The sequence below is a fragment of the Pocillopora verrucosa genome, chromosome 8 (assembly GCF_036669915.1).
Source record: "Pocillopora verrucosa isolate sample1 chromosome 8, ASM3666991v2, whole genome shotgun sequence".
Lineage (NCBI taxonomy): Eukaryota > Metazoa > Cnidaria > Anthozoa > Scleractinia > Pocilloporidae > Pocillopora > Pocillopora verrucosa.
The window spans coordinates 2227308-2251533 of record NC_089319.1 but is presented as its reverse complement, the minus strand read 5'-3'; the positions used below and the strand labels follow the sequence as shown (position 1 = coordinate 2251533).

Below are 24226 nucleotides of genomic sequence, written 5' to 3'. Positions count from 1 at the left end.
ATCTCGTGAGTCTCACATATTAAGTTTCGAACATTGTTGACGTCATTTCTATAAGCAATAAGGTTACAGACCGCGGGAAATTTTGATCGATTTGTTTAATTTACTAAGAATGACGGAAATAGCAAATCGAAATGTCAAATGGTGATCCCAACAAGATTGGAAATTCACTTAAAGGTATACAAGAAAACTCATTTAAAAATTAACAGATTTAGGTTTGTCTCTGTTCAGGTGATGCATAACCAGCATTGATCCTCTGCACGATGGTCGTGTCTGATACAGCTAATTACGTGATCACCACCATACTGTTAACGCTTGTCGCTGTGGACATTGCAGGAAATACATTGCTTTGTTTGATTATAAAACGACACCTTCAGATGAGGTAATCACTAGTTACACTCCACTCTTCGTATGTTCCTTCCTTCTACTTCTCTGTATTTCATAATAGATACAATTTTCGGCATAATCATGATGAACAAGGAAAGTTTATAAGATTTACCGCATAATACATTTACGGGTTGTCTCTTGTGTCCTTTACTTGACTGATATCTAGTAGAAATTCTTTTAACGTCAGTTATCTTAAATCTAGAATAAGTGTTTCTGATGTTTTAGAAAATGTTGATTCTTAGAAATTTCTGCAGCGAGTGAAACTCGTTTGATTACAGGTCAATGCTTTAATGCCTTTGGAATTTCGGTAACGGTATTTTACTTTACGAATAAAAGAAAACTCGATTATTATGTTCCTTATTGACCTTTCTGAGTTCGCTCTTTCACTCCAAAGGATTCCCATAAATTATCTACTCGTGAACCTGGCTATTTCCGATATCCTGTATGCAACATTTATCACACCAAAGATTGTTGTAAGCTTCAATATAGTACACCCGGATGGAACTGCAGGCTCAGTCCTCTGTAAGTTGGTGACAGGTGGAAATCTGGCGTGGCTTCCTGGAATTACCTCAGTTGTTACTTTGGTAGCTATTGCTGTTGAACGATATTATACTGTGCTTTATCCACTGGATCCAGATAGAAAGCTGACCCACCGTAAGCTTAAGGTGAGTTAAAAAACATTCCCGTTGACAAACCAGGTGAAAGTACTTTCTAAGGTCTCTGACAAGCTATTATTGAAAATAAATAATGTATCAGTATTTTCTGTTCGCGTCGAAGATTAATTTTCATGATCATAGATCTCTGGCTGTTTAAAAACACACTGGGAGAGTAATCCGATATCAGAACTTTAAACTACCAATCACTTCTAAGTCCCTCAAGAAACATCAGGGAAAGTTAACTTGGAATGGGTAATATTTGAAAATAAATTCATCTACGCACAGACTCAAAGGTGAAATTCTTTTGGACTTAGTAGGACTGAGAAAGAAAATATTCGTTTAAAACATTGATAGCAGAGCTAGCATAATCATCGTCAATTTCATTTCATTTACATGGTCAGTATTCCTTATGCCGTCAGTGCATTTAACTGAATTAAACGTTTTTGATATTCTTAAGGACATATGTTATTTCTTAACTTGAAAAATATACTCTAATAAGAAACAATAAATGATTCTAAACGTATTAGAATTCGAATTTTTTTTAATTCTAAGGGTATGCATAGTCACTCGGGATAACCCCAAAAAAATTACACCTCGGATTAAAATATTTTGGAAGAAAATGAAACTGTTCCATGAATTTACTTTTCAGGTGATCGTCATTACTTCTTGGGTGTTCTCAATAATTTTCAACATACCAAAATTTCTCGTCAGGACATTTGATAACCAGAAAAATCATTGTGTGCAAACCTGGCCCAAAAAGTGGATGATTAAAGCCTACAGCTTGGCGTGGTTGTTTCTGGTTGTAGTTTCCGTTGGCATAATGATTGTGTTATACTCTAAAGTGGTATACACGTTATGGTGCAAACCCAATGATGGCAACCCACTAAACTATCAACAACGGGTGAGTTAATAATTTCAAATTATGTCTGGAATGGCTAAACAAATTCAGCTTATACAGAGCCAGTTTTGCTTGTAAGGCTAAAGTAGAGTTAAGTTAAAAATAATCCTCTTTGTGGTCATTTGTTAGAACTCCAGTGAGATTCACGGCATGAAATCGCAAATTTACGCATCTTTAACTCTTGCGTAAAGAAACGTAAATATAAAGCCTCTTCTTTACGGACAAGTTCCGCGTAATTGCAGAGAAAGCGTAAAGACTGCGTAAAGGATATTAAATGTTCGTAAAGGATAATGATCAAGATGGATATAATTAACCACTTTCTATTTGGAGAAATACTCAAAGAAGTGAAATAATCATGGCTCATCCATACCGAAGTATTTTGACCAGTTTCGCTTTTAACATTTAACGCGTCTTTAATATTCTTTACGCATCTTTACTCGCTGTCCTTTACGAACCTTTAACATTCTTTAACATTCTTTACGCAAAATCAATCTTTAAGCGCCGTTAATTCTCTTTACGAATCTTTAGTGTTCCTCAATGACCCTTAACTTTTCCTTTGCACAACCAGTCTTTAATTCTCTTTCTGCATCTGTATTCTGTCTTTTACACCGGTTCTAAACTTTCTGTTCGCATGAATATGTTTAAACTACCTTTTTTTTAACGCGCCTTGAAACTTATGATCAGGGAGTTGTCGTGATGAGACAATCATGTTTTTTTCCCATAAAATGGACCTTGCAATGACGTGTGGAAGCGTGATGCTCTAATGTTTGTAATAATAAGCTTGTCGAACTTCAAGATCCGGCTGTCAATGGTTCTAGCATTGTTTTAGTCCTCGGGACGTTTGATGAAGAGTCCCTGGGGACGAAAATACATAGAAATGAGGCTGCCGCAGATCGGCGGGAGAGTATAACGGGTACTTATTGTTAATAACTGAGTTTAAAACGTAAATTAGCCACCGTTAAGAGTTCAAAGGCTGATGTTTCGAGCGTTAGGCCTTCGTCAATCGCTCTGATGAAGGTCTAACGCTCGAAACGTCAGCCTTTTAACTCTTTATGGTGGCTAATTTACGTTTTCAACTCAGCTGTTGACACTAAATTACGCCTTTAATTCCGACGATTCTTCCGACAAGCTCGGTACTGTTTGATAAAGGGTCGTGTTCACGAGACTGCAATGAGCCTATCAGAAGGTGAGACATCATATATTTGTATTCATGGCGCGAATATTAGCGTCCTTTTGGCGTCGTTTGCGATTACTCCTGGCTTTACTTTTGGCGTCGTTTACGATTACTCCTGGCTTTACTTTTGGCGTCGTTTGCGATTACTCCTGGCTTTACTTTTGGCGAGTGAAGTGATCAGTGGACTCTTTTTCTTTCCAAATTTCAAGAATTTCCGACCACATCAACGTGAGCGACAGTTTTACTGAGTTACTGGAAGATTCTTTAAAAGAAAATCAATCATTAAGAGAGCAATTGAGGCAGCGCGATGAAGAAAATGCCTTAACGTGCGAAGAGCTTTCAAACAAAGCGAACTCTTCGTGTAAAATTGTCGCCGAGAACAACTCGGGCAGCAAGGAAACGAAATCAAAGAAAGGTAACTCAAAGGTCCATGTGCCTACAAGCGGTGCGAAACCAATGAGACATTTTGTATATCTATGTAAAAATATTTATATTTATGATATTTGTATTTTTCAGTTCTTTCCCGTGTATATGAAGCTCTGGCTACGTTACTGTGAAAATTACAAAATCAAGTTAAAGAGTTATGACAATAAAATAAATTTCAATGTATAAAACACGTGTTGTTATATATGGGTCAGTCCTTGAAAGGCATGTACGGCATCGTTTTACAGAAGCGTAAAATATCGCAAACGTTCTCGATACGACTTTTGGCAATACGCGCTAAGATAGCACATTACGTTGATGTTGTCACGAGCTCACATTTTTTATGGTCTGATTAGCAAAAGGGAATGTTGCCCAAAAATTCAGACAACTGCAAAATGACAAATGGGCATGTAAATATTTCCCATTTACGATAGTTTAATAACGCGTAAAAATCGCCTTTCTGATCGCTTTACAGTTGCCGTAAAATATCGTTAATATTCTCTATACGACTTTTTACAAGGCACGTTAAGATAACGTTTTTAGTCTCTCTCCGTGATCTTTACGTACTATCGTTTTCAATGCGTAAAGATATTCTTTACGAGGGTGTAAAGAAGTTCGTAAAGACGCGTAAAGAGGATCTTAACGCTTACTTTACGGCATCTTAACGGATTCGTAAATATATAATTTCATGCTGTGATTACTTTTAATTTGTACAAGCATACGCGTTACGAGTGTTTACCGTAAGGTCTGCAGCTGGGTCGCAAAAATATGCTACAGAGTTTTCATTTAATTCTTAGCTTAGAAGTCTCGAAGAATCATGTTGTCAACTTTACTAAGCACTCACTCTCTTGTAGTGAACAGAAAAATAAAATAATTGTAAGCCTTGATATCGATCAGAAAATTATTGTTCATAGCATCTGAGCTGACAATATTTTCCCTTTCTATATATTTGATTCACAGAGTGTGCTTAAGGTACGGAAACGCGTCACTTTGATGGTCCTAGCTGTCAGTGTCATATTTGCGATTTGTTGGGGAGCAGAGTCAATTGAATACGTCCTAAGATTTCTCACGACTCTGAACATCACGTTCGTCCATATTACTATCGTTGACATGTTGGTGTTGTTTAATTCAGCTGTTAATCCATTTGTATATGCCCTCCTGAACCATCAATTCAGACAGAAGATCAGCGGAGTGCTGTGCTGCAAAAGTTCTGTGATAGCACCCAGGCCTCGAGCTGAAACCGGTACGGAGGAAAGTGTTGCTGATGAAACTAGGCTTTAGTTTCTTAAGCAGCTGATGACACATGGCTCAGAAGCTATTAAAGTAATTTAGTCCTCCCTTGTTTTTAAGTTGGTCAATCATTCTCTTTAGAGGAAGAAGACTACATGCACTAGAAAACTGAGCCAAAGCTGTATTTGAGCGCGGAATCTTTGTTTACAGTCAGTATGGATTATTGAATGCGAAGGAGTCAAATTGAAAATCATGTGTGCCCAACCAGCTATCTTTTTCCAGAAAGAAAGCTGAACAAAACTGAACAAAACTTGAACAAAACTTGAGTAGTGTTAGAGCTTCAATATTACCAGTAAAGTACATTTTTACCTTTACATACTGTGGTACAGCAATTCCACTATCGATTATAAGATAAATCAAAATGTCAGGCTAGAAAAAATATATCACCCGAAGAAAAGATCAATAGCCGAAAATACGCTCGAGTGAAGATAGATATAAGCTAATAGTATGCTATTCCTCTATTCAGAATTCATTATGCGCGGTAACGGACGTAATTCCGGCTTGCAGCAGCTTTTGAAATAGCATAATCATCGCATTCGCAGGCCTTACATCAAGCTGAATTTTTTTCATGCGAATGGTCGATGTTAATGTTGTTTAGCCAAAATATTTTAACAAGTATAAGCTGAAGTTTGTCAACAACGTGAAATAAGGTAAGTTGTTAACAGTCATATTTACTGTAAGTTGAGCTTAGTACAAATATCGTTTTATAATTAAAAAAAAAATTCCCAAAAAGGCAGATGAAAACAAGTCTAAAAAACAAAACGCAGGAAAAAAAGAGAGAAAAAAAAAGAAAAAAAAGAAAAAGAGAAAAACGGAGAAAGGAATGGAAGACAGGAAACTCTGAGGAGTTCCTTACTTTCATCCCAAAATCTTAGTTCTAATCGATCCTTCTAATTCTCTCTAGAGATTTAATAGCTGCCATAGCTAAACATTTTAATTGAGCATATTATTCCTTTCTAATAGAGTGAATTCGTAGAACCCGTTTATTTTATGCTAATGATTTTCACTGAGAAGAATAATAGGCCATTTCCAAATTACCGTTAGTTTCATTTTCAAAGCGAGCCCTGATGCTTATCCTTTCATATGATTTTAAGTTTCCATTCAGAAGCAAATTAAACACATTTTTATACCAATGGTTGAGCACCAGGCAAAAGCCAAGCGTTCTCCACTGTTCCTAATTGTCCTCCTCTTAATCATTTATTGACAAACTCATGGGCATATAACGAGTCCACTCTATTGAATGAGAGATATACATTATATAGATATCTTTTCATAGCAACTCATTCATATCATTGTTTGCATACAATATACAAACAATGGGTGGCTATGACCGGATAACCATTAAATATTTGAAAATAAAAGACTCGTTGAAACACTTGATAGAATAAATAACTTTTACATTGACGAATAAAGATAAAAAAAAGCACGAGTGGACGACGTCAAACTTGATTTGAACATCTAATAACAGCACGAGGAAAGAAACTGGATTACTAGCGATCGTATATCTGTTATTTCATGCAATTTAAATCCTGACGCATCTTTAACAGTTATCTTAATTTAAGAACTTCATCAATCATTTGACTTCTTCTACGTAAAGAACGAGACTTTTCCCATCACTACCACAATGATGTAGTTAAAATTTAGGTCCTTATTTATGCTAATTATTGGTAGAACTAGTAATAACCACAGGTTAGGAAGTATGTGCGAGGGCTATGCATGATTTGTTTCACTGATGTTAACGATTTCAATGTAAAACAGTGGCGTTGTGTTATTTTTCCATTTTGGGCATTTATATTTGCAGCGCAATAAAGGGTTGCATAGTGTGGGTGATTGTTTTCCCATAAACGAGACAAAGGGACCTAAGAGTGGTTTTACTGACCTTGTGAAACAGTAACACCAGTTTGATTATACACCAGTTCTATTTTGTGTTGGGTTTGACAAAATGGTTGTTTTTTTCACGTTGTAAATAAAAACACTGTTGATTATAAAATGGACATATTGATTGAGTCAAGGAAGATTTCGATACCCGACAACAACAGACACGAACAGGAAACGTTCCGATCACAAGTTCACACGCTCGATTTTGATTGGACGGCGCGCCAGCTATGCATGAGCTGCACGTGATTCTTCGACGAAATAGACGTCGTCCACGTGATAAAATTGTGTTGTGTGCATTCCAATTTATGGACCGCCACTTCTGCATGAACTGCACGTGATTCTTGACATTCTTAGCTTCAAGAAGGCGAAATTTACATATTATTTGAGCCCTTCAACTACATTAAAGATCATTGACTATGGAACGTGAAACAGCTATGCTTTGGTGAGAATTGTCTTCTGCTTGGTGTTGGTTTCTAGCGGTCAGAGCGCCTGTGCTCAAATTACTGCTGCTTCGTGTTTGTCTCGCGTGGTCATAGCGCCTATGCTCAAATTACGTCCTTTCATTTCATTGGTTCTTAGTGTCCCTAGGGACAAATATTTGGAAGGACGACTTTTTTTGCTAAATTCGAGTCACTGCAAGGTTATATAACTGCCGCGCATGCGTTTGTAACCAATGTTGAGATTGGGATTGCGGGCTCCGCTGGTCGCCCGCAATAATGTTTTTATGCACTGTTTTCGGAAAATAATGGCATCCTCGCATGCATGCTCTCTTTCATGTTCTAGACCTCAACAACACCTCTCGCACGCTCGAATCTCGTGAGCCTCGCCGCTCGTGCCGCACTGCTAATAATAGCACGCCCGTGGGCTAAACGTCAGCGAGCGTAATGTGATCTGGTAAGTTAAAGTGCTTCAAAAAAGTACAGTGTAAAAAAGTCAGTGTATACCTTACTGGACCATCAATTCAGAGAAAATATTAGGGGAGTGATTTGCTGCGCAAGTACTGCTACAGCACCACTGAAACGAATGGGAAAAACATTAATAGCCCTTATATTATCAGAAAATGCAACCAAGCCTGTGGTTGCAACCGAGCCACTTCAACGACATGAACGTAGCTTGCATCAAATTTTGAAACCTTCTTCGCAAAAGCACTAATAAGAATGCTATTTGAACGAGAACATTTGAAGTGCTTTGTCTAATCGGCTTACCAAAGTTGAAATAAATTTTGAACTGTGCATTCTCTTAAAAAGGTAAAGAATGGTTACTTGTCACATAGAGAAATAAAGGATGAGTTACCGATGCCAAAATTGTCTTGATCACTTACCAACACCCCAAGGTCATCGCATTTCCGTAATATTTCGAAATATTGACATAGTGAAACATTACCTTGACAGTTATCTTGATGTAAACATCTGAATAAACCTTTATTAATTTGACGTCTACTGCCTAACACCCAATATCTGATGTAGAAAACGTGACTTTTACCATAACTCCCCCAAACTGGTAGTTTCTCGAGGTTCGTGAACATGTTCTGAGTCATAGCAAGACTGGGCAGCCCGTCTAAGTCAGAATCTTAGCATCAACGACGGCTGAAAGTCTTGTCCTCGGGCAAAAAATGATTACTTGGACAATGGTTTTCTAAGGTGGGTTTACACGTACAGCATGACGAACGATAACACGACGAATTCCCCATTACTTGACTGTAGTTTACATCCATATTTTGGGGTTAAGAGCGCTTTCATCTCACTATTTAGGCCAAATTCTGTGTCGTAAATGCGTGCATGCCAAGCACTCTTGCAATACATGTAAGTTCAACAAAAAGCTGACGTTTCGAGCGTTAGCCCTTCGTCAGAGCGATAGACGAAGGGCTAACGTTCGAAACTTCTTTTTTTTTTACTCTTTACGGTGTCCAATTTACGGTTTCAACTCAGATGTTAACACTAAATTACCTGCTATACTCTTCTACCGACGCAGCACCACAGTTTCTTTAGAAACTTAGCCCCTCTATTCAAGTTTAACAAAGTTTGCCTCCTATCGAATTTAGGACCTTACTACCACCGATTTGTTGGATTTACCTTTCTGAATGTGACATAGAGAATCTATGTGGTATGCGGGTATAATAACAGGAGCTTATTAAGAGCGACATTTAAGGGCTATAGAGTACATTTATAGACTCAAGCGGACAGTTTCTTATGATGCAGTAAAAGAGCATTCATCCAGTTCATTAAGCTGAGGTAAGGCTATTTACTATTTTAATCACGAGTTTATGTCTTGAATATTTAGAGGGTACTGAACATGACCCAGGGGAAATGAAAGCGTTCTTAAGTGTTAATGGATTTCCTCACGCCAGACTAATAAATTTAAATATAACACGGAACTTGTCAAAGTGCACTTTCTTGAAAATTTCACTTTTCAAATTTTTCATCTTCCGATAAACACCAATGTTTCAGCTCTTATAGCTGTTGTTTTTATTTTTTTCTCTCCCTTTCTCTGTCTTGTATCTGTCTGAACACAAAGGTCACAGAGAATCCGGCTGGTTGCTATCTTAACTCAAATCCAGTACGCGTCTTTTTGAAAATTCAAGTGATGCTCTCTTTAATTAATGGCCTCATCAAACTTAAGCTGTTTCCATATGGCTCCAACGTCAGAGTTCAAGGGTCATGAATCAATACCATTTAAAGAGGGGGACGTTGGGATTTTCGGTTTTGGGTTTTTGGCTATTTCTTTTATCGATTTTTTTGTTTTTGTGCTGAAAAAAATTAGGTTTTTTGGTTTTGGTGTCTCTATTGGTTTTTCCTTTGTGGGACATTTGGTTTCCAGTTTTCGGAAGAGATACAAGCGGTTTTTCAGATGTGATGTCCTATTTAGTTTGCGGTTTTCCCATTTCCCAATCGTGAATGTTCATTTTCTGCATGGGTTTTTAATTCATTGTACCAGAGCCCATCTTGATTTTACTTTGTTTTAATATTGTAAACTCCGCCGTTTAGTTTCATCGTTGCCTTTGCATGTTAGGACGGTAGACATTTTACAGTCAAATCTTCCGATGAAATCTCAATAAATCAATAAATGTTAAGTCATGATTACATTTGTAAAAATTGTCGTAATTCAGCCCTCGAGCTGCAAGGGTAATTTTAATAAAACTATCTATCTATCTACCTATCTATCTATCTATCTATCTATCTATCTGGTTTCTCTATGGAAATTTTCAGAGTTAAAGGGGAGCTTTCTAAAAAATCTGTGCAAGTTTTCCTACTTCAAACCTCTTGAGAAAATGGCGGTTTTGTATGCGGTTTCAGGTTTTGATCTGCTGCGGGTTTTCCGGTTTTGGCTGTTTTTTTGTGCGGTTTTGTGGTTTCTTGTAGAACCAATGCCCCCTTTAAAACATGCCATTTAAACAAGGTGGAGATTACTTTTTGCAGTAAAGTGACATCGAGAGACTCTTAGTTAAGCCATTATTATAGAATCACGCTAAACATTTTGGTATTCATGTCTTTGGATACGAATTTTCAAGGGATTTGATTTTCATCCGGAAACTGATTTGATAATTTTTCAGAAAATCATGATTAATCTAATTAATGATAATTTTCTGAGAAATTATCAAGTCAGAAGAGCATGAATAAAGAATGATTTATACATTGGCAATCTATCAATCACTTCTAATCTATGTTTTTTGAAACTACGTATCAGAATCGCGGTACGCTTATCCCAATGTGCTGACCTTCTATACCCTGAAGATATATTCACTTGTAGATCAAAAGTGTTTCTGTGGCTTTTTCCTACCAGGTTGAATTGTCTCACAGCTCATCTCGAGAAAATGCCTGAATCAATTGCCCTGACAATTATAATCGTCATACTCGTCACTGCAGACATTGTGGGGAATTCACTTGTCTGTTGGATTGTGAAAAAGCACAGAGATATGAGGTACCAACACTAGTAGAAACCACATTTTCAGTTTTAAGATAAGTTGTTACGTATGAAGATCTTTTTCGTTCTACAAATGGAAGATAAGTCATTGCAATTAATCGCCGTTGGTAGTTTTAGAGTCCAAGATTATTTAGAAGGCCGGGATTTAAGACGGGCGAAGAGAACTCAACTTCCGCTTGGAAATCTTTGAGTTTTTGCATACGTGCTCGACTATGCATAAAACGACATAATTGATACCCTTTATTATTTTTTAAGACCTAAGCAGATGTCAGCAATAAATTATAAAGTACTTATTCAATGTTTTGTTGATTCTGAAGGACTCCCATAAATTACCTGCTAGTGAATCTGGCTGTGGCAGATATCATGTTTGCGACTTTTCTGGCGCCAACAGTAATATTCAGCCTCGCTTTAGATCATCCAGATGGCACTACTGGTTCCGTGTTATGCAAATTAGTGACTGGTGGAAATGTGGCATGGATAGGAGGTGCGTCATCTATTGTCACCCTCGTCATAATCGCCATAGAACGTTATTACGCAGTCGTACATCCCTTTGAAAGTCAAAGAAAACTTAGCAAGCGTAGACTGAAGGTGAGTCAGATAACAGATAACAGATCAACGATAATAATCTTTCGATTTAATCACATGTAAGTGCAGGGGGATTTCTGATATGTTTTTAAGAAGGTAGTTTCTAAACATCTCAATTGGACTGAACCAATATCTTCAACGATAGCTAATGTAGCTTTGTGATATGCTGACTTCAATATCTTACTTTTTACACAGCTAATTATCCCGTGTTCTTGGACATTCTCTTTAATTCTTACCACCCCTTTATTTCTGGTAAGAAATAGGAAGGGCAATTCTTGTGAACAACTGTGGCCTGAGGATTGGATGGCTAAGGCTTATAGTTCGGTTTGGTTAGTCTTAGTAATAATTACTTTGGCGTTAATGGTTGCCTTATACACCAGAGTTGTGAACGCTTTGTGGTGCAAACAGGACAATTCACCAACCAACATACAGAAGGTAAGCGCTCACTAAAAAAAATAATTTTGTATATGCGTGTTTCTTTGGGTCCAAAGCCCGAAGCCCAAAGCCCAAAGCCCAAAGCCCAAAGCCCAAAGCCCAAAGCCCAAAGCCCAAAGCCTCCCCATGGCGAGAATCTTAACGTTTCCTGCCCCTGAGTATCACCCGGCTTGTTACTTCTTATGAGCCACTTAATTCAAAGTTCTCCTTACAATGATCCCCAACCAAAGCACTTAGCCGTCGAATGATTTCTCCTAGTAAGCGCCGGGGGGCAGGGGGGGGGGGGGGGGGGAGAGAGCAGCACGGACTCATATTCCCGCACGGCAGCTATGTGATAGTCCGAGGTCCTATGTGTTAGATCTCCTCCTGCTACGAATGTGTCGCCACAAATATTGCATCGTCCCTTATTTGATTCCATTATTCACTTTTTTTTAACGCAGGGCGTCATGAAGAGCCGCAAACGTGCTACCTTTATGGTAGTTACGGTTAGTTTTCTCTTTGGAATTTGCTGGGGAACAGAATCAGTAGAATTTTTCTTGAGAGCATATACATCTCTTGACATCAGTTCTCTTCACGTGGCTATAGCTGACACAATGGTTGTGTTTAATTCGGCACTTAACCCGTTTATATTCGCTCTCATGAATCATCAGTTCAAGGAAAAGATAAAACGGATGTTCATCTGTGACAATCCCACGATGGCACGAATTCATGCCGCTGAAAACCTCAAAATGATTCAACTTAACAAACAACCAACCAACAACATCGCCACCCAGTATTTATCGCATTCAAATTTTCCTTGAAGGAAAAAGACGTTATGCTAAAAAGTAAAACACTCAGAGCTCTGCTGTCCTATTTTAAGGAGAGCATTCTAGGCTAAAACGCTAGCAGTGCTTGATTCCGGTTGGCTAGTTTCCCTCATGTTCCCTCGAATTCCTAGTTTGATTTCCAAGAAACACAAGGAAATGTACTGTAGATGTAATTGAGTAAAGAAGACTGTGAATATCATGTTCTAAATCATGTTATATACCAGAGTGTTTCGTTCTAAAGTTTTCTTAGGTCTCCTGTCGGAGGAATATCTCCTATCAAATAGTCACCACCGAGGGAAAGAGTTTTGACTTTTTGGATTCTGGAGGGCTGATTATTTTCAACATTATTTTTTCGTCACGGCAAGGGAATGATTAAAGAACTTAATTGTGTACCTTGGCGAAAAATTGGATATATTATTATAGAATGGCACTGTTCTGGCCCTGACTACAACAGAATAATTACAAAAAGAATGTCACCTTATTTTTTGTAACTCAGGATAAAACTATTGAATACGAAACCGGGAACAGCTTTTCCAAAGAATTGCTTTTCAGGTCATTATCTGCATGGCCGATCCTTCCTTGCACTATACCTTATCGCATTTTAAGTTTAGTGGAAAGAAACCTTTGGGGAAGAAGTTTTAGTCATAGAAATTGATTTCCAAATGGGGATTTCGAAACCTTCCTTTCATAATTAGGTCTCAATTCCAAATGGACAGATATTTTGTAACGGATTTTAAACAAAAATTCCATCATGGTCGTGGTTCATGTATGTGGCGTTATTGCAACTGCTAGAGCGTCAAACTGAGTATAAACTTGGAGCGTCTGTGCTGCTGGGTGATAGATTTTTTCCAATTGAAATTTCCAAATCCCAATTATCGCATCACAGTCAATTATTAGGTAACTAAAAACCTTTATTTAGATATGATAATGAGTAAAGCGTATATAAGGACAACACTAAAAGTAAAGCAGATAAATAAGAATGAAATATTTGTAAAATTTAAATAAAGTTGAGTAAATTGTAGTTATATCTAAGATAAATGTATAATTTGAACCCTCCTTAATCTAGTTTCGTAAAATTACGCACTTTGAAAATGTTTGTTTTCGCCATTTTATTGTTTTGATTACGTCTTAGTGTCGTTCGTGCTGGAAAGAATGTGCTCGTGCAGATGAAGCAGTTTTGGGGTAATATTTTTGCAATGCCACTGTCCCTGACCCATTTTAAAAAGTACAATATTGGGGCAAATGAGTCAAACTTATCGATCGAATCCACCTAATTTTCAAGCTGACATCTAGATAGACGTACATTTCACGAGTCATCTAGGCATTGAGAGTATTCCTGAATAAATGAACACCACCAAATGTAAGTCTCCGTTCGTTCATTTTACAAAATGATATCACTGAAGCTAAATGCCCGGCAATCGAGTAAGGTCTTAAATAGACTGAATGCCCGACAGTTAGAAATTGATATCTCTCAAAATTTCATTGAAGGGTTTCGAAGCGTTTTACTTCAAATATGACACACCGTGCTCGGTGGTCTGTTCAAGTGTCGACAAACAAGCGATTTTTCGGTTTTATAGGCTTGGAAAGGAAAATTTGACCACCAAAGAACAAAGAAGTATTTAGAATCACTTGGGATATCTAAACAAACACCGAATTTTCTAAACAGGTTTATTTAGGTTTTCTGCATTGTCTTCTCTCCACATTTACCGAACTTGAAGCTGTTCTGACGTAGGTAGCCCTTTATATCACTCAAGAAAGGAGTCAAAGGCAACATTCTATACGCAACCAAAGTGACCTCCCAGACTTTATGGCATATGTGTTTTAGTATGGTACGCTGACCGCTGGAAAAACCAACACAATTCTTGGAATTAATCACTTGGCATTTCTAAACAAACATCGAATATACTCAATAAGTTTCATTTGTATGGAGTTTTCGGTGGCATTTTTGTAAAAATTTCTTACTGCTGGTCATATAGTCCATTAAGACCGTAACCGGCAGTGTAACCACATGCTAGGAATTTCTAAGTGGCGACAACCGAGCGATATTATAGGATGCACAAGCTCGGAGAATTTGTCCACTCAAAGAAAAATTAGTTTTTGGAATCGCTTGACATTTCTAAAACTAACGTCTAATATTATTTACAAGTTTGAAGGAACTACAGTTTATTTAAAACCGTGCGTGGCTGCCGGGCATTTAGCCACATAACCTCTCTATTCCTAAATAGAAAGTGAAATTATGCTCTATTTTGATAACAGATGAAATCAGGTATGTTAACGACTATAACCTGGTCTCTATACCCTTATTTTCCTTAGCAGCTTTGGCTTGGGTGCTACAGAAGCACTTGGGCAGCAGATCACTCCCCTGATTTTTTGTCTGAACTGATGGCTCATTAGGGTGTAAACGAAAGGGTTGACGGCTGCATTGAACAACACCATCATGTCAACAATGGCAATGTGCACAAACCGGATGTTGAGGGAGGTCATATTCCTTAGGATGTATTCAATTGACTCTGCTCCCCAGCAAATTGCAAAAATGACACTGACTGTTATTACCATCAAGGTGACCCGTTTCCGAACCCTCAACACACCCTGTAATTAATAAAAAAAAGGAAATTCTGGTAAATGCAAAATCAAGTCCTTGATTTCTCACCAAGGCTTCTTTCTTAGCAAAAGTCAAAGCAAATAAACATGTGATCGATGGGAGTGTTCCTAATCTAAATAAACTCCGCTTTTTCCCGACGATTTCCATTTAGGTTCCTTTAGTCTGCAGATTGGACGTAATCATCAACTGCCGTAATGCCCTAAATTTACATGACTTTATGACGCGAAATCCCTCCTTGTCATGCTAAAACAAATTTTATAATCTTCAATTCCATGAAAGGTAATGGCATAGAGGAAGGAAAAACAGTTCTGAACTCTTGTCTAGGCCAGGGCAATAACTAATGGGCAATTGATTTTTAAGAACCTCGATTCGAAAAGTTTTTCATGCTAGTATACTCTGAGAGGAACTTGAGTGATGAATTCTTGATATTAAATGAGAAAAAACCTACAAATATTATTCTGAAGTAGCTTTGATCCTGCACTACTTTCGGCACTCGACAAAAAACTGTTTCATGCCATGGATAATTAAGTAAGAGAAATGTTGACTTAAGCACGCACTTGTTGTTTACAGCTTAAAGGAAAGCCATCACTTGGTTTGAACCACAGGTGGAACACGACTTGAGTGTAAAGAGAAATCATCAAACCAACAGCCGCAACGGACAGCAACAACCATGCAAAACCATATGTCGAGGACATCCACTTATGGGGCCAGCTTTATACACAGTGGTGTTTGTGGTTTTGGTATGTTACTTCTCATAGGTACCGACAAGAAGGAGAGGTAAGTTAAAAATCACCGAGAATATCCAAGAACCAAAAACGGTAATCTGAAATATATCAAATAACAAGAAGATGTGTGAGTCAATGTGTTTAGAAACTGGTGAGATGTAAAGCGAGGGGAGGTAAAAATATTTCGTCGTTTCTCGTTGAATGCGTCACTTTCTCTGCAGGCAATCTCGTAGCCAAATTCTATCTTTCTGTCACTATGCCCTACCGACGCCAAAATGCAAAAATAATACTTTTTATCACGATTTTAGACGTATTCTAATTTATCTCCTCAAGACCATTCCTTAAATAAACGTGATCAGCTTTCAAAGCCTGTGAAAGCGAAGTCATTTCTTTTGTTATCGAGTGGCGTTACAAAGCTTTCAAGGAACGTGGAACGATAGTATAACAATGAAAAGCATGAGAACAAATATGTTGTAATAAACCCTACTGGGAATGAATAAAGGGGTAAGTTTCTAAAGAAACTGTGGTGCTGCGTCGGTGGGAGAGTATAGCAGGTAATTTAGTGTTAACAACTGGGTTGAAAACGTAAATTAGCCACCGTAAAGGGTAAAAAAGCTGACGTTTCGAGCGTTAGCCCTTCGTCAGAGCGATAGGGCTAACGCTCGAAACGTCAGCTTTTTTACCCTTTACGGTGGCTAATTTATGTTTTCAACCCAGTTGTTAACACTAAATTACCTACTGGGATACACCACAGAATAATATCTTTCGACAGAAATCACAACCAAAATAACGGCTGAAGAAACTCCAAAAATCCATGCCAGATTTCCACCAGTCGCAAGCTTGCAGAGGACAGAACCCGTTACTCCATCTGGGTGACTTAAACTTGAGCTGACGATAAGCTTTAGTGCGATAAAAATCGCGAAGAGAACATCGGAGATAGCCAGGTTCATAAGCAGATAATTTATAGGAGTCCTTTAGAGTTGAGGGAAAAAAAATAATAACAACGATGAATCAATGTGAAAGAAGTCTGATCGCAATGAAAGGAATCTACAAACAACTCTGTCACGATCGAACTTCACCAGTATAATGAAAATGTATCTAGGTTATTACTCTATCAATCCCTGAGCCATACCTCATTTGACGATTTCCCTTGATAATCAAACAAACAAGTGTATTGCCTGTGATGTCCATAATGACTAGGATTAAGAGCACAGTGGTAATCACAACAGAAGAAACCTCGCAGTCCACCATTGTGACTCAAGAGTTGGTTCTCAGCCTGAATATCATCAACAGCATGCAGCTATATCAATCTTTATTATCGTGTCATGTTCACAAAAGAAACGAACGCTCATTAAGCGCGTCTTAAGCAAGCTGCATCACGACAGGTCTCAATTTCAGTACCAAGTATAGAAATACAAGACCACTTCAATTACAAAAGGAGACGGTCCAAGATATGAAAACGTTTAAACTTTCGAAGCCAATTAAATTATCTGTTTCCAAAAGAAAGGTTCATATCGAAACGTTTCATCGAATTCGACATGAGGTATGTGTTCATTACGTTTTACAAAATCTGTCTACTTCGCTGCTGGCAAATACAGCTGGGTTTAGTTGTATAAAGGGCGTTATATAAACGCTATCCAACGTATAAATCGCTATCCAGCGATCCAGTATAGCTATCCAGTATAGCGTTATGCACCAGATAGAGTTTTATCCAGTGGATAGCGCTCTGATCCAACCTTCGAACAACCGGGGCCTGAACTATATTCTATTCACTCGGTAACAACCGACTGATAACCATTCCTAGAATATAAACATTACCAGATTACCGCACCATTTTTAGCAATATCTTAAAAAGATAATTTAGAATGGCTCACCCGTTTAAGTTTAGACGGAGTAGTGTTAAAACTAATTTACTGAGACAAATCTGGATAAGTTCCAATAGATTCAAAGCTTCCACTTCGCATTTAACCTGAGGCCAAATAGCGGGAAATGAATTTTAACCTTAGAAACAAAAAAAATTGTGCATTACCAATTTACATTTTGCTCAGACACATTGAATACGAGGACGAATATAGAATCGATCCTCGCAGTTTAGAGATTTCTGGTGAAGCGGGTTTGACCAGATTGTGTACTTTAGTTAGCAGCTTCATGTACAGTAGTTGTAATTTTTTTTTCACGCCTTATTTCAACTGAACTAGTAGTTGAAATAAGATAACTTAGAATGGCTCACCTGTTTATGTTAAAACGGAGTGGTGTTAAAACTAATTAACTCAGACAAATCTGGATAAGTTCCAATCGATTCAAAGCTTCCACTTCGCAGTAAACCTGAGGCCAAATAGCAGGAAATTACTCTAAACCTTTAAAACAAACAATATTGTGCATTACCAATTTACATTTTGCTCAGACACGTTGAATACGAGAACGAATATAGAATCGATCCTCAAAGTTTCGAGTTGTTGTCTGGTGAAGCGGGTTTGTCCAGTTTGTGTACTTTAGGTAGAAGCTTCATGTACGGTAGTTGTAATTTTTTTGTTAGGCCTTATTTGAACTGAACTAGTAGTTGAAATAAGGCTGAAAAAAATTAGGTCTGTACGGGATTTGAACTACTAGATCAGTAGTGTTTATAACTGCGAAGATTGGTTTCTATATTCATTAGGAACAACATAGTTTCTGTTTGGGTTTTACTAGTGGTGTTCTTGTTTGGGTTTCTCTCCTGGCCTTGGTTTGGACTAGCAACATAGTTCCTGTTTGTGTTTTCTGTTTTCAGTAATCGGTTTTTAATAGAGTAGAACATCAACTGCTTCTCTTTGTCTGCGTGTCACAAGCTTTTGGTTCGCCTCCTGAAATGTTCTTTCAAATATCGTAAGAGTATTAGATGTTTTATTTTAAATGTCAAGCGATTTTAAAACTTAATTTGGGTTTTATGTGGAGGAATTTTCTAAGCTTGAGCACAATGTAAAATGGCAAATTTTTCGACACTTACGAAACATTTCTGACCTAGTCTATCGAGACCGTGCCGGTAGTCAAAATATTCTCCAAATTCTCAGAGAATACCCCATGCAAACCTAATGCAAGTGCTCGATGATTTTTTTTAGAAATGCCAAGCGATTCCAAAATTTACGATGCCCTTTAAGAGGACAAATTTTCCCGAGCTTGTGTATATCATAGAATCGTATGTGTAATCACAAGCTCAGAAAATTGGTCAACTAAAAACCAAAATAATTTTTGAAATCGCTTGACATTTCTATAGAAACATCTGATACTCTAAGAATTTTGAAAGCTCTTTCCAAGAAGAGTTTGTAAAAAAAATTTATTGCCAGACACGGAGCGTTTAAAAACCCTGCTCGGCTGCTGGACGTTGAGAGCGAATGGGGAATTGATTGACAAGTTAACCACCGTCTTCTGTCTGTCGGCAAAATCTTTAAGGACAACAAGCGCTAAACTTTCGCGCCTTTAACGGTACTCGACCCAGTCTACCGAAGACACATCTAACCGTCGTAGCCATACGTAGTCGGCAATCTTAAAGTCCCTAATATTGATTAACAAGCTAACTCGTAACGGTTTTGAAACGGTACAGTTTTCTTGAAATATCAGATATTAAATCAACAGCAAAAACTCTTGAGGTGTCCGTTATGTTAACTTTTCGAATAACAGAAGGGCTCTAATCTGACTTCCGCGACCAAATAGTAAGGTTATCCGTTAAGACAGGTTCCTTTTTACAGCAGATATTTTAGGTCCTAGCAACAAAAGGCGTCCTCTAAGGTTCTCTTTGTTGAGATTTCACTAAAGTTAGATGGGCAAACTAAGAGCCTCCGAGGGATATCTTGATCAGTTAAACGCAGCCTCAACACACCCTCGCAAATCGTGACTTCTTTCATGCCTTATGATAAAAAAAATTTGTTTAAGGAGGGAGGGGGGGATTCGGCGGTGAGACATTTCTGTGAGACATTTCATTACAGTTTGAGATCGAAGGCATCCCTATTGAAGGATTCATTTGACAACTCTGGTTTGTAAATCTAATCCTGAAATGTGAAACTGTCTTTCAATTTTCCATATCTACACTCAGAGGTTCCTGAAAAGTGTCTAAGCTCAAAGGCTAGGTCAGAATGGGTTTATGATGCCATTTCGTTTTTGAAAAAATAATGATGATCAAAAAAACTCACTTGTTGTTTATAGTTTAATAAATTACCGACATTAGGATCACACCACGAGATGAAATGACCTGAGAGTATAACACAATCATAGTGACAATGGACGACACGTGGTTGAGTACTGCACTGATACTGCAGAGGTAACATGTTCAAATCCCGTACACTGAATTTTTTCATGCCTTACTTTCATTACTGCTTAAGTAGTGTTTATTACTGCGAAGATCGCTTTCCTGTTAATTTCTCAAACCGAAGTTCACGTATATAGTTCATATGTATTCACAGTCAATGTCCCAGGTTACGAAACCTTTCTTACAGGTTTCGAATCGATATGGATAAATATTCCGTGACTAGTTTTTAAACAAAATCTAACCATGGTCGTGGTTTATGTGTGTGGCGTAGCTTACCAGCGGATTCTGTCACAATTTCAACTAGTAGTACTTCTGATTGGAAACTTCGAAAGTCTTTGCTGCTAAATTTTACGACAGAAAAATCATACTCAGGTAAATATTTAAAAGTGCTTGATCAAGCTCTTAATTTTCAAGATGACCTCTAAGCTGATGTGTGCATTTCACATACCATTTAGCGATTGTGAGGTATCCTAAGGATACAAACACTACCATAATTACTCTCCATTTGTTTAATTTACAAGTAATCTCTAGCTCTAAGACACTCCTCCTTGTGACAAATGTCTATTTTTAAATCGATTAAGTCAACTACGCAACCAACTAAAGTTTAGTCTCCACGGTAGTACTTTTCTCGTTGGTTTTAGCTCTTGGCCTAGGTGCTGCTATGTGTGTGCCGAAAATCATTCCCCTGATCTCTTGTCTGAACTGATGGTTCAGGAGGGCATACAGGAAAGGGTTGACAGCTGAATTGAACAACGCCAATATGTCGACAATGGCAATGTGTACAAACGTCACTTGAAGGGTGGTAGAAGTCCTTAAGACGTATTCAACCGACACTGCTCCCCAACAAACTACGAAAATGACACTGACTGTTATAACCATGAAAGTGATACGTTTTCGCACCCTGATCACACCCTGTAAATACAGAAGACAAACATAGTCATTCTAAATAAATTTTGACAATCGATTTCTTCATTTCTCGTCAAGACCTCTTTTCGGCAAAAATCAAAGCAAGTGAACGTGTGATCTATGAGAGATTTCCTACTTTTACTAGTCCTGTCTTGGACGCCGGAAGTTTTCATTTAATCTAGGTTTCGTTCAAAATAGTATCTTACATATTTTTATTGAAGGTGATGGCATAGAAGAAAGACTACAATTTGGCTATCGATTATTAAGAAATTCCCAAAAATGGTCACCGAGATGTGGATCATCTGATCAAAATGAGGAGTAAAACGTTTTAGTTCCCGAGGTTAGTTATAACGAATAGTAATAAACGTAAAAAAAATACCCGCGTCTGATTGGCTGAAAATGATTGCATTTTTCATGTAACACGAATGCAAAGTTGTTACACGAGTGCGAATTGCAAATAGCGTACACGCACCGCCAAAATTTTGTCCGTTCCGTCTGAGTATCATTGGAACAAAACCGAAGAAAAATACCTTACACTATTAGTGAAGGGGAAATGTCACGAAAAATGTTAAAGACGAGCACTTAAAGGTAAAACAAACCGTTGGGAGAGTGGCACGAGATTTTCTTGGAATTTTTCGCCATTCATTTTTAAAGTGCTTTTTGCCATGTATAATTAGAGAAATTAAGTTTTGACTTAAGCCCTTACTTGTTGTTCAAAGCTTAAAGGAAAGCAACTCTTTGGTTTCAACCATAAAGAGCACACGACTTGAGAGTAAAGAGTAATCATCAAACCAATAGCTGTCACAATCAAGAACACCCATGATAAACAACTGGCTGTGGACATCCATTTTTCGGGCCAGCTTAGCACACAATGATTTGTCCCATCTTTCCTCTCATAAGTACGGGCAAGAAGGAGGGGTATGTTAAAAATCACCGAGAATATCCAAGAACAAAAAAGGATCACCTAGAAAGGTAAGTGAAAGCAAAAAGTGCGAGTGAGTGTTTTTGAGAATGAATAACAACGAAAAATATATAAAAGTTTCTTGTTTAATGAGTCACTTCTTTGCACGCAAGTGCTCTCACGACTAAATTGCATTTTTCACTGGCGCCAAATTTCCGGCGCTACTTCTGCTGGTCTGGGAAACTTATTAATTTTCATCTCGCTTTTACACGAGTTCCTTTTCATTTCCCCACGATGATTCCTTTCATGAGCCTAGTCAGTTTTCGTAGCCTGTATACGCACAATCATTTCTCCAGCTATCAAGTGGCATTGGCAAGCTTACGAGAAGAACGTAACGATAGTATACGGGAATAGGAAAAAAAACTCGTCGTAATAGTACAAAAGTCAGTAAAGCTGAGGGGCAACCACCCTCCTCCAGTGTGCCACCACTTTATTAACAACTCACCTTCAGTTTACGCTTAGTCATTTTTCTATTTGGATCCATTGGATATACTACAGTGTAATATCTTTCGACGGCAACCGTAACCAAAGTAACAATTGAAGAAACTCCAGCAATCCAAGCAAAATTTCCGCCAGTCACCAACTTGCACAGGATGGAACCTACTGCTCCCTCTGGGTGGCTCAAATTCAAGCCGAAAATAAGTTTTGTTGTAATAAACGTCGCAAACAGAATATCGGAGACAGCCAGGTTCATGAGTAAATAATTTATGGGAGTCCTTTGGAGTCAAAAAAAGGTAGACATGATGCTAATGATGATGCTAGATTTTAAAATATATAAGCAAGCAAGAAATCTACAAGCAACGGTCTCAATCTAATTATACCAAAAAAAATAAAAGCACTGGACTGATCTATCATTATCGGCGACTTACCTCATTTGTCGATTTCTCTTGATAATCAAACAAACAACTATATTGCCTGTGACGACCAAAACGACCAGGATCAAGAGCACAGTGGTAATCACGATGGAAGAAACCTCGTACTTGACCATAGTGACTCAAGAGTTAGTTCTCTGCCAAAAAAGTATCAACACATGCAGCCATATCATTCGGTTTTTTTTTTTGTTATTTCATGTTCGCAAGTAAACGAAAGCTAAGTTGGCATATTGCAAGCAACCCATATCATGTTCTTTAAGTTTAATTTTTAGTGCCTTTTCGAGAATGGACACGATCACTTCGCTATAAATGAGGACGGTCTGAGAACTAAAAACCTTTCAGCTTTCAAAGTTCAACCAAAAATTAAGCGGAAGTAGAATAAGAAACAAAATAAATAACGAGATAAAGAGACATATCGCGATGCTTTATTGAAGTCAACATTTGCTATACTTTTATCGGGTTTTGTACTATCTGTCCGACAGATATACAGATACAGCTAATCTAAGGTTCTATTCACTAGGATACAAACGTCACAAGATTATCACAACATTTTAATCATATCATTAAATAGAACTAGGAACGTCTCACCTGTTAAAAATCGAAATAGCGTAATCTTGAAATCAATTAGTCTAGTGAAATCCGTTAAGGATCTAGCCAATTCAACGATGGCTTCCACTTCTAAAACAAAAGACTTGTGGCTAAACAACGGGAAATTACTTCAACTCTTTCAAACGAATAACATCATGCGATACCAATTTACGCCTAGCTCAGACGTGTTGAATATAAAAACATGAATAAGATTAATGAAAGTATAATGACAAGAATCTTTGCTTAGAGATGATACAATCAAAACGGGCCAGGCCGTTGATATGTGGTTTACAATGTTGCACATACAGGGGCTATTGTAAAAAACTGCTATCTGGACTCGAACGTTCAGATAGCGACGATGACGACTTCTCAGAAAAGTCCGATGCGATTTGTAAATTTTCCCGGCTACATGTGTAAAATTTCGATGAGAAAAGTAACAATAGTTCACAAAACGAGGTGATATATGTAAAGGCGCACATAAGTAGGTATCGTTAATCCAATGAGGTGTCCATACCGTAATTTCATGACCGATTATCTATCACTTTTTGCCTTAATATCTTAAATGCTTCATGCAAAACAATAATAAGGAAGTGAAAGAAAGAGCTTGAGACAAATATAGATATTACCGACATGTTAAGAAAGCAGAATTTTGCACATGCCGAATCAAGAACGAGGAGGCGTCGCACTTACCTGATCTGGAGAAAACTTGAGGAAACGAACACCATATGGCTGAAGCGTTAGAAATCATACAATGAAAAGTCTTGCTCAGTAGACCAATTATTTGCTATTAGCACGTATTTTAATCTCAAAAGCAGACATTCTTTGTCATTATTGACATAAACT

The 24226-nt window shown here is 37.8% G+C and overlaps 3 protein-coding genes and 1 pseudogene across 6 annotated transcripts; 2 read left to right on the top strand and 2 right to left on the bottom strand.

Moving 5' to 3' along the window:
• Positions 1-260: 260 nt before the first annotated feature.
• On the top strand, positions 261-4816 carry LOC131788812 (pyroglutamylated RF-amide peptide receptor-like). Its single transcript, XM_059105913.2, has 4 exons — positions 261-379; positions 779-1049; positions 1690-1941; positions 4496-4816. Exons 1-4 carry the CDS (start codon positions 261-263, stop codon positions 4814-4816), a joined length of 963 nt encoding a protein of 320 aa, XP_058961896.2.
• A 5698-nt stretch (positions 4817-10514) lies between these two features.
• LOC131789320 (QRFP-like peptide receptor) lies at positions 10515-12444 on the top strand. The gene is made up of 4 exons (XM_059106420.2): positions 10515-10621; positions 10942-11212; positions 11405-11644; positions 12085-12444. Exons 1-4 carry the CDS (start codon positions 10515-10517, stop codon positions 12442-12444), a joined length of 978 nt encoding a protein of 325 aa, XP_058962403.2.
• A 2298-nt stretch (positions 12445-14742) lies between these two features.
• Positions 14743-17028, bottom strand: LOC131789313 (allatostatin-A receptor-like; annotated as a pseudogene).
• A 2930-nt stretch (positions 17029-19958) lies between these two features.
• LOC131789291 (mu-type opioid receptor-like) lies at positions 19959-24143 on the bottom strand. Of its 4 annotated transcripts, XM_066170698.1 has the most exons (6): positions 24074-24143; positions 23384-23473; positions 22793-22932; positions 22369-22639; positions 21669-21926; positions 19959-20968 (listed from the first exon to the last, which is right to left on the bottom strand). In XM_066170698.1, exons 3-6 carry the CDS (start codon positions 22909-22911, stop codon positions 20654-20656), a joined length of 963 nt encoding a protein of 320 aa, XP_066026795.1. In that variant the 5' UTR covers positions 22912-22932; positions 23384-23473; positions 24074-24143; the 3' UTR covers positions 19959-20653. The 4 variants fall into 4 exon arrangements, with proteins under 4 accessions (XP_066026795.1, XP_066026794.1, XP_066026796.1 ...); XM_066170697.1 differs by lacking the exon at positions 23384-23473 and having other exon boundaries at positions 24074-24129; XM_066170699.1 differs by lacking the exon at positions 23384-23473 and having other exon boundaries at positions 22369-22543; positions 24074-24129.
• Between the last annotated feature and the right edge of the window lie 83 nt (positions 24144-24226).